The 11,192-nt window shown below is 41.4% G+C and overlaps 1 protein-coding gene across 1 annotated transcript in view; it reads right to left on the bottom strand.

The window, feature by feature from the left end:
- Nucleotides 1-11,192, bottom strand: part of CHID1 (chitinase domain containing 1) — a 454,156-nt gene that overhangs the window by 5,591 nt on the left and 437,373 nt on the right. The window contains exons 12-13 of the mRNA XM_019519771.1: nucleotides 9,555-9,635; nucleotides 1,271-1,313 (exon numbers count right to left, since the gene is read on the bottom strand). Coding sequence (XP_019375316.1) covers nucleotides 1,271-1,313; nucleotides 9,555-9,635 — 124 coding nt within the window. The remainder of the gene's footprint in view (nucleotides 1-1,270; nucleotides 1,314-9,554; nucleotides 9,636-11,192) is intronic.

Raw genomic sequence — 11,192 nt, 5'->3', positions numbered from 1 at the left:
TTGATTAAATGAACAGCGCAGAAGTAAACAAAGCTACATACTGCATTGTTTTAATCTGAGTTATCATTTACACAGTGTTATAATACACCCTCTGAAAATCCTGTCACACACAATTTCAACTCTCCCAGAAGGCTTCACAAGGGTAAAGAAAGACTACTACTGAAGACAATGAATGCAACTTGCCAAATGCCAAAGGGATCAGTGTTTATACAAAGTTGTCTTCTATATCCAACCCTTTCTGTCCCTCTCTCAGCATCAAGTCTTAAGTCTCATGCAGAAAATTACATTTTAAAAAGATACTGTGAGATTAGTATTAAATAAATTTCCTTATGTTATGACCACCACTTTAGGTTATTGAAAGAAAAATTATTTAACAATGATGTGTTTTTTACTTTACTAGAATTTTAAAATCAAAAAAGCTCTTTTTTTTTTTAGCCAGCTTATTTTTACCTTTAGAGTCTCCTGCACAAGAGCAAAGCAGCCATCTTTGAATCGCTAGCATTATAGGGAAATGCTTAAAAATCTTCCCACAGGGACTGGAAAAAAATCATGGACACATCTGCTGGCTTTTGGAATTTGTGGCTGCTTTCTACTGTATTTGAATGAGACCAGGTCTGAGTGGACAAGCTCCCTCTATGTAAAGAATTAAGCAGTGGAATAAACTGTAGTGTGAAAGGGGAATAAGTGATAATTTAGAGTGGTATTAGTCAACGTAATTGCTTTTATGTGAACAATCCTTCATCTTTGCCTCAGCATAGAAATCTCTTTAAACCTTTTGTTCCAACCTGTTGAGACTGAAAGGAAAAATATACTTATGCATTTAAAAATGCACAAATCACCACAGTAGAGTATCTGTTATTCGCAAGGGAATGATTACTCAAAATAATTTAAAGAAATTATGCACCTAACTCAGATGATACTGCAGCAGCATGATATTAAAAACATTCTGCAAAAGGAGAATATAAAATGGCAACTTTCTGCACAGTTCACTATTACAAAGGTGCATCTGCCTTGGGATTTGCCAAAATGTCTTCTGCCATTGTTTTAACACTGGCCTGGCTCTAGCAAGAACAAATTTAAACATAGCGATCAATACACCTGCAATCTATATCTATCTATCTATCTAGACTTTCCCCCTTTATATAGATACATATTGGTATTGTCACCATTGCAAGAACTGGCAGAGAGCTCTTGAAAACAGATATCGCCTACCTACCCTTTCTTCTTCTCTTATCCCCCTCTCATTTGAAGAGGGGGCATAGGTACATACCTTTAATGTTGGGTAGAAGACTGCGTGCTTTCCTCCTTTATTTCTGCAAAAAAAAAAAAAAATCATTTGCATTTATAATACTGGAGTTGGTAGATTTAATTAAATTTCAAGACAGTTCCATTATTTCCAGAAAAGAAGAAAAAATTCAGTTGGAGTTATAAAATACTACGGACTTTTTACTGAAGTTTTACTGGCCCTAAGATAAGGGAACACAGTGCTGTTGGCACAGAATGATTACTAAGCTAAGAGCCAAGAAAGGTAATTTTCTCACTTGTGGTAAGTAGGTACATTGTGGTAACTGTAGGTATGCATGCACTCCATAGGCCAGATTCTACTCTGCCTGTTGTGCATCTAAATGGACTTAAGCATCTAATTGTGATTCCATTCCACCCTCTTCAAATTCCTAAAAATCCATGAATGCATCTGCTTCTATAACACACTATCATATGACCATTAAGATTGAGTCACAAAAAGAACTGTGAGGACAATAAGGAGGACTTCCCCATTTCTTGTATTATCAGTTTCAGGGACTCAAGCACAGTGGAATAGGTTTATATTTAGGCACCTAAGTTTACTTATAGCTGGAAAGGACTTTGGCCCTGTATGTCTGAGATCAGAGATCTTTGCCAGCTATTTGTTCAGTCTGTGCATGCACCTTCTCTATTTTGGTGCCCCAAAGTGAGACAATATAGATTAGTGCAGGATCCACTGTCACAGATCCTCCACAAGGGAGTTGCTTGCTTGGAACTTCTGGCTTTGTCTGATCCTTCTAAGTATCCCCTGAAGCTAGCTCAGGCACAGCTTCATGAGTGGAGGTGGTTGAAAGGAGACCTAGCCTTTTGGTCCCTGACTGAAGAGTGTGTGTAGGTGAAAGGTGGACACGGGGTAAGTAGGGGGGAATAAAAAGGAGGGATGGGAAGAACTAAATTAAAGGGTCTCCCTTAATCCCTAACATACACAAAATGATACTAAACTATACGCTAAAACAGTGATCTAAGTCTACAGTTTGACTGTATTTTCTGAAAGGAGTAGAAGCAGGCTAAGCAAGCTGTGGACACTGTGCTCCATCTCAGACAGGGAGACAGTGGAACTGGAATGAGGGTTTCTTTCACACTGGCCTGTACACCCTTGGACTAGTACACAAGGCAGCTAGCGCACTCAACATCTCTGATCTTGGGAACGTGTGTGCCCACAGTGGAATGCACATGGGGACATAATCTGAAGAAGAATCGAGGAAGACAGCTTTGACAGTGATTTACAGTAGCAACCTTTGATTTTGGCTGTTACACAAATTATCATATGCCATTTAATGATTTATCATCTGATTTCTTGGTGTTTTTGTATTTAAGTGGATCTCTTCTTGGGAACTGCAGACACAAAGATATTTCAGGTTAGGAGTTTCACAAATGAAATGTATTTTCTGCACAGGATACCATTAACATTCAGTCTAGCTAGACCTCTGTAAAAGGCAAGAAGTGATGGAAAAAGTATTCTCTTAGATACTCCTTTCCTTTAACTCAACTGAACCCACACAGACAGGTTGATCCTCAATGCTGCCAATCAGGCATATAGAAGGTAGTCAGGGGAAGACAGATTTTCAGGCCCAATGTACTCATTGCATCAAACTCCCTTCCAGGAGGTTCACAGATAAGAATTCATAAGATTAGATTTTAAAGCTAGGCTATGCAGCATTGATAAAGTTTTCCTTCATCGAATTTGCTTTGCCAGGTGTCACTCAGGAAGCAGGTTATGTGGAAACGCAAAGGAACCCACCATTCAAGTACAGGACATCAGATTTGTAAAATACCATTGTATTTTAAAGAAACCTTACTGAGGCACAGGAACAAACCATCCCGCTGTGCAGGAAGAATAGCAAATGTGGCAAATGACATACTTGGCTTAGGAGAGAACACTTTGGTCAGCTTAAACACAAAAAGAAAGCTTAAAAGAAGTGGAAGCTTGGACAAACAACTTGGGAGGAGTATAAGAAAATTGCTCGGTGTGACAGGGGTCCATCCCCAGGTCTGTCTAATGTAGGCCTGACCCTCTGTCTCTGGGCTACCCACCCGCCTACCTCACCTGCCACACCTTGATGGAACAATAATTATGATGTTACTCAGGTGGGAGGCTGCCCATTTACTACCCCAATGCTAGGGGTCTCTATCCACTGCTCCAAACCTCCCCTACCCAGCGGCCCATGCCTCGCAGATGGTATATAAATGTTGACCTGTGCCCCAGGGCACTGAATTGGTTCACTCCCTGTTGCTGTGCCCCCAGTGCTGCGTCCCACCTGGTGCTGGGGTCTGCCCACCCCCTGTTGCTGTGCCTCTTGGCACTGGGGTCTGCCCCCTGTCCCTGCGCCTCCTGGCACTGGGGTCTGATCACCATCTATTGCTGCTCCCCCTGGCACTGGGGTCTGATCACCCCTTGTCACTGTGCCCCTAGCTCTGGGGTCTGATCACCCCCCTGTTGCTGTGCCCCCTGGCACTAGGGCTTTGCACAGTAGTGTGCCCCAATGAGGCCTCCTCCTCCTCCAATAGCCTCAGCCCAGTCCACCGGATAAAACAACAACATAAATATGAGCCCCTGGGCTATAACATAACACAAATCCTACAAGCCACACTCTGGCTCCTTAAAAACCCCAAACCTGCTCCTTGATTGTTGAGTACTTACCAGCTCTGGGTACCTTGTAGTCTCCTGGAGCCTCATCAGCCATAGCAACAGCCTGGCCAGCAGCCACAGTGTTCCTGACCAGTTCTGCTGTACAGGAGCTCTCTTTCCCTAGCTGCTTGCCAGAGACCTCTTCTTGCCAGCCTCAGCCCTTGGGTTTATATGTACCCAGAGGTCTATCCTCTTCCTGTCAGCTGACTGGCTTGGGTGGTTGGGCTATTACCCCTACCCTCCTGGTGCTTGGTGTTCTTATACACTCAGGTCTTAAAGGGGCAGCCCTGCCTCTTGGTAACAGGGTTAGGGTTCCCTGTTACACTTGGGCATGAAGCCAGGAAGGCTGAAGCACAATTGGAGTTGCAGCTAGCAAGGGATGTGAAGGGTAAGAAGAAGGGTTTCTACAAGTATGTTAGCAAAAAGAGGAAGGTTAGGGAAAGTGTGGGCCCCTTACTGTATGGGGGAGGCAACCTAGTGACAGATGACGACGAAAAGGCTGTAATATTCAATGCTTTTTTACCTTGGTCTTCACAGGCAAGGTCAGCTTCCAGACTACTGCACCCGGCAGCACAGTTTGGGGAGAAGGTGAGCAGCTCTCAGTGGTGAAAAAACAGGTTAGGGACTATTTAGAAAAGCTAGACATGTACAAGTCTCTGGGGCCAGATGCAGTGCATCTGAGGGTGCTGAGGGAGTTGGCTGATGTGATTGTAGAGCCACTGGTGATTATCTATGAAAACTCATGGTGATTGGGGGAGGTCCCGGACAATTAGAAAAAGACAAATATAGTACCCATTTTTAAGAAAGGGAAGAAGGAGGATCAAGGAAACTCTTGACCAGTCAACCTCTCCTCAGTCCCCAGAAAAATCATGGAGTAGATCCTCAAAAAATCAATTTCTAAGCACTTAGAGGAGAAGAAGTTGATTAGGAACAGTCAGCATGGATTCACCAAGGGCAAGTCATGCCTGAACCTGATTGCTTTGTATGATGAGATAACTGGCTCTGTGGATGCAAGGAAAGCAGTAGATGTAATATACCTTGAATTTAGCAGGATTTTTTATACTGTTTCCCACAGCATTGTTGCAAGCAAGCTGAGGAAGTATGGGTTGGATTAATGGGCTGTAAAGTGGATAGAAAGCAGGCTGGATTGTCAGGCTCAACGTCTGGCGGGCAGTCAGTATCAAGTGGAGTGCCCCAGGGGTCAGTCCTGAGGCTGGTTTTGTTCAATATATTCATTAACAATCTGGAAGATGGGATGGATTGCACCCTCAGCAAGTTCACGCATGACACCAAGCTGAGGGGTGTAGTACATACACCGCACAGTAGGGCTAAGATTCAGTGACCTAGATAGATTGGAGGATTGGGCCAAAAGAAATCTCATGAGATTCAACAATGACAAGTGAAAAGTGCAGAAAAGGACTTGGGGGTTACAGTGGACAATAAGATGGATACGAATCAGCAGTGTGCCCTTGTTGCCAAGAAGGCTAATGGCATATTGGGCTGCATTAGTAGGAGCATTGCCAGCAGATTGAGGGAAGTAACTATTCTCCTCTATTCTGTACTGGTGAGACCACATCTGAAGTACTCTGTTTAATTTTGGGTCCCTTATTATAGAAAGGAGGTGGCCAGATTGGAGAGAATCCAGCGGAGAGTAACAAAAATGGTTTGGATGCTGGAACACATAACTTATGAGAGGCTTATGGAACTGGTCTTATTTAGTCTGCAGAAGAGGAGACTGAGAGGGGATTTGATAGCAACCTTCACCTACCTGAAGGGGGGTTCCAAAGAGGTTGGAACTAGACTGTTCTCAGTGGTGGCAGATGACAGAACAAGGAGCAGTGGTCTCAAGTTACAGCAAGGGAAGCTTAAGCTGGGTATTAGGAAAAACTTTCCTTCTAGGAGGGTGGTGAACCACTGGAACAGGTTACCCAGAGTTTTGGTGGAATCTGCATCCTAGGAGGTTTTTAAGGCCTGACTTGATGAAGCCCTGACTGGAATGATCTAGTTGGAGATGGTCCTGCTTTGAGCAGGGGGTTGGACTAGATCAACACGGATTCTGGTTTTCTCTGATTTAAAAGTATCTCCTATTTTCTGTTTTAAAAAAGTAACCCTAAATCCACATTTTTCCTTATTTAAAATGAAACATTACTATATATCTATCTGTATATTGGTGGTGCTTCATTTACATCATGGAAAAATGTGGATTTGGGGTTACTTTTTTTTAAACCAAAAATTGGGGATTTTTTAAAATCAGAGAAAACCAGGATCCATGTAGATTGGCATCTTTCAATCTGTGGGTCATGACCCAAAAGTGGGTCACAAGAATATATGAAAGGGTTGCAAACACATTTTAAAATGGATCAAAAAACTTTTAAAATGAATTATTCTTTAAAGGAGAAAAATGTGGGAAACCATTCCTTTTCCCTTGCAGGCTGGCATAGTTCCAGGCTGCAAGGGGCTGCTTGGGACCACCACTTGCCCCACACACTGAGGGGCTGAGGGCAGGGGACAGTGGGTAGGGACTGGCCATCAATGTTTACAAATGGGTCCTGGTACAAAAAAGGTTGAGAAACACTGGACTAGATGATCTCCCAAGGTCCCTTCCAACCCTCATTTTCTATGATTATATGATTTACGTTTTCAGAGGAAGTCTTCATATTCAGATGAAAAGGAAATTGTATTAGAAGTAGCCTGTCTATGACTGAGTCTCCAACTGGACTTCACAGTGGAGGCAGGTAGACATGGATCATGATTTTATTGACTTTCAAGTGATAAAAAGAACTGTGATATCATTTGACATATGCAAAGTAAAGTCAAAACAGGATGCCTGAAAACTCACAAGGAGAGATGACAAATCCCAGCCCTCCTTCTTAAAGAATTAAGAGAAGAAGTGAACAAATCAGTAAATATTACTGAGTTCTGGTAAGAGGTATGAAGCAAAGATGTCTAACAATGCAAGAGAAATTCAGAACTTGTAGCTACAATGGGGATTTAATTAATAAAGTGAAAATGCTGGGTTCAGAGTTCCAAAAAAATATTTCAGCCCATTAGTTACTGCCTTAGTTACAGGGGAGAGGGGAGAGAGAGATGGTGCTGGTGGGAGTGGGGAATTGAACAAAACTACCAGCTGTCCACAGAAGGATTACATTCGAGTTCTGCATCAAGGACTGCATCAAATCAAATAGGGTTGATTTTTCAACTGATAAGAGAGATGCCATAGAAATTTTGGGTTTCAGCAGAAAAAGGAACACCTGGGAATACACCATTAGCCCCCAGACGAGGCCAGCATCAGCTAAGGTTGCAAATTTGACTCCTATAGTTTAAAAAAGGCTCTAGAGGGGATGCAGGAAACTACATGCTGGTGAGCCTAACTTCTCTTCCTGAAAAACTGATAGAAAAAAAATAATAATAATAAAAAAAAAATTGTTCAGCACATAGATGAACATGACTTGCTGGGAAGTTATCAACATGGCTTTGTCAAAGGGAAATCATGCTTCACCAACCTATTAGAGTTCTTTGAGTGTGTCAGTAAGCACATGGATTGGGGTGATCCAGCTGAAAATATATATTTGGATTTCCAAAAAGCCTTTGCCAAGATCTGCAATCAGAGGCTCTTAACTAAATTAAGTAGCCATGGGATTACAGGGAGCACACTCTTGTGGATTAGAAACTGGCTTAAAGATAGAAAGCAAAGAGTAAGTATAAATGTTCAGTTTTCAGGATGGAAAGAAGTAAACAGCAGGGTTCCCCCAAGTATCTGTGTTGCGACCAGTGCTGTTTAACTTATAAATGATGTAGCAAAGGGGGCGAATAGCAAGGTGGCCAAATTTGCAGATGACAAAATTATTCAAAGTGGTAAAAGACCAAGGTGGACTGTGAGGAACTACAGAAGGATCTGCGCCATTATTGAATGAAGTGGGCAACTAAATGGCAGATGAAATTCAATGGAGATAAGTGTAAAGTGATGCACCTACGTAAAAATAAACCAAACTATACCTATACTATGATGCACTCTACATTAGTTGCTTTTGCACAGGAAAGATCTGGGAGTCATTGTGGACAGTTCACTAGACATCAGCTCAGTGCTCAGCAACCGTCAAAAAGGCAAGCAAAATATTAGGGATTATTAAGAAGGGAATTGTAAACAAAACTGAAAGTATCATTATGCCCTTTTATAAATCCATGGTGCATCCACACCTTGAATACTGTGCCCAATCAGTGATATGGACGGGTTTCCATATGGGTTGACAAAGAGGCCTGGTCGGTTTGGAAAAGAGACACTTGAGGGAAGGCATAATAAATGTTTACAAAATTCTAAATGGTGAGGAGAAAGTCAATAGGGATTTATTATTTACTGTCTCTCAGAATCCAAGAACTAGGGGTCACAAAATGAAATTAGTAGGTAGCAAGTTTAAAACTAACAAAAATAAGTTATTTTTTGCACAGTGTGTAATTGAAGCATCAAACTCACTGCCACCACATGTTGTTGGAAAATGACAGTTTAGCCAGGCTCAAAAAGGGACAAGAATTGGAGAAATTCTTGGACAAAAAGGGCATCAGTAACTATTGAGCATGAGAGTTGGTGATACAGCCTTTGAATTAGAACTTCCAATACCTTTAATGCTGGAGGCTGCAAGTGAGAGGAACAATGGAAACAACCCTGGTTATACCCAGTTCACTCTCCCTTTCAGCATCCACTCTTTGCCCCTGTGGGAAAGGATCCTGAGCAAGATGGATCTATGGCCTCACCCATTAAAACGCAGTTCTTATGTCCTTATAAGCATTTTATATGCAAGGATAGCATGCTGTCCATGTAATTTGAACAATGCAGATGCTTTGTATTAGACTATATTAAAAATACTATATGAAAATTTGTAAAAGTAGTACAAATTTGAAAATGTGTTTACCACGCCTTTGCCAAAAGAGGAGATATGTTCACAAGTGATGATCTATTACAAGGTTAATGAACTGGGGGGTATCAAAATTCTGCTGATAATCTTTTACTTTTAATTAAGAGCTGTTTGCTTCTTTTATTATGAGACAATGGTCTTCATTGTCTTTTACAGCTTTTGATGTTCTTTTTAATGGAAGTAGCTCTGTTCTACTTAGTTTGCATGGAGATAGCTTTGTTTCATCATTTTCACCATTCTTCTCTGAGACCATTCTATTTCGGCTATATCTAAGTCTGCTGTTTACCTGACCTTAATCTTAAGGCTTATCTGTTAAATTCTGATTTTTCTAAGACTTTGCTTAGATTCTTTATTTTGTTTTGCTTCCGGTCATACTCAAAGGCCACTCTTTGGCTCAGACTTTTCAGCTAACTGATACTTAACAGGTATCTTGAGCAGAGATATCTTACCATTCCAACATACTTCTAAAGATCTTACCTGGTGCTGTCTGCGACTAAAGCTTGTTTTAGCTACATTTATTATTTCATTCACCTTTGCCTGGCTTATTTTGGTTCCCTGAAACCCTCTTTCCTATTAACTGTTGACATAGTTGACAAATGGGAGACTCTCAGTGTACTGAATTTGATCACACATTCTAGTTAGCCAGCAATTCAGTGTTTACTGAACCATGCTCCCAAATATACACAGAACAGTAAGGAAAGACCGCAACTCACTTCTTGTATTCAAAATAATGTTCAGCTATTTGTTCATCCCAAATGATTTTCGGTTTGTGTTCCTTCAGGGTTTCAATGTACCTGTAAATTAAAATCACAAGTACAGAATTACAGTTCTTTTCAGAACACTTACAAAGTTAAACAATCAATTTTTTTAAAAAAGCTATTTTACCCATGTTCATACAAGGTTTATAGAACAGGTTGAACAGTTTACTCAGTGATATCCTCCTGCCAGCAGCTGGATGCATCAGTCACAAATAATATTTTTAAGCCAGTTATGCAGATTGCCAAGTCTGTATATTTTTTAAAGAAACAGGAATGTATTCAGATGTGTATTTTCACTTTTGGTTCTGCTGTAGCTCGCCCACTGTGGTGCTTGAATGTCCTTGTGGAGTGTTCCTAGGACACTTAAATCAGGGATTTGAACTCATTTCTTCCAGTTGACAGTATGCAAGACACATCTCTAGGCCACCACACCAACAAGATTCAATATTACATGTCACTGGTAGATGCTGAATAAAGCTGTTTCATAAAAAGCTTAGCTAGGTCTTTTGAAATAGGCAGCTGACGTGCGTGCTGCATTTCTTCTTAGCTTGGGAATTGTGGAAAACACATTTTTACTTTATGTTGCCCAGTTCACTTATTGCATCTCACTTCATCAGATGCTTGGGTTGGCAAAAACTTATCCATCTCTGATTTAGTTCATCTATAAAGTCTCTCTACTCTGCTTTCTGCCTGACTTCAGGATAACACAGCTAACTACCTACCTATGTACATTCAAGATGGATTTTTTTATTCATAGAAGACAGATGTTAGGGTGTTTGAGCCTGGGCTTCCAGGTCCCAGGCTATTTCCTGCTCCACCACACAGCCTATATGACCTTGGCAAATCACTTAGGACTTCTCTGCATGGGGAAGTTAATATGTGGTAAGCTAGGATATGAATTTACAGGCAAACTAGCTACTCTGCACTAACACCCCGTGTGGCCAGTCTTAGTGTGCAGTAGCTTACTTCACTTTCCTACTTTGGAATTGGAGCAAACTGCCTCTCACTTGCATACACAAATACCAAGTGATTGTGCAGTAACCAGAGTTACTCTGTAGTAGTGTCGCCAAACAGCTTTTAGGTAACACTGACTGTGCACTAATTTGTTACTACCGTGCAGTAGCACCACATCACACTTTGTGCCATGCGACGCTGCTGCGCAGTAGTAATGAGCTACTGCACAGTCAGCGTCTCGTGTAAACCTGGGAAGAGTCAGTTCGCAGTAGCTATTGTCTTGTAAATTCATACCCTAGCTGACTTTGCAATAAATTCCACATGTAGGCAAAAACCTCATCTCTGTGTGCCTCGGTTTTTCTACTGTAAAATGGTAACAGCAGTACTTCCTACCTCATTAGAGTGCTGTGAGCATTAATAAGTTAAAAGACTGTTAGGTACTCAGACACTACAGTAATAGAGGCGGTATAAAAATCATCAACAACTTTCTCTCTCAAGCATGCCAACCTGCCGCTTGTGTATAAAGCTTCCCTTTCTCTAGGTGGAAGATGGACTTTGTTTGCATCTTTCCTGACTGGACATTAGTGGGCTTTTTGTCATCTCCCAAAGGAAAGCACCGTGTTCTTTTGATAAACCGAA

The sequence above is a fragment of the Gavialis gangeticus genome, unplaced genomic scaffold (genome assembly GCF_001723915.1).
Source record: "Gavialis gangeticus isolate Ggan-Ray unplaced genomic scaffold, GavGan_comp1, whole genome shotgun sequence".
Classification (NCBI taxonomy): Eukaryota; Metazoa; Chordata; order Crocodylia; family Gavialidae; genus Gavialis; species Gavialis gangeticus.
The sequence above is the reverse complement of the archived record's forward strand: the minus strand, read 5'-3'. Positions and strand labels throughout refer to the sequence as shown.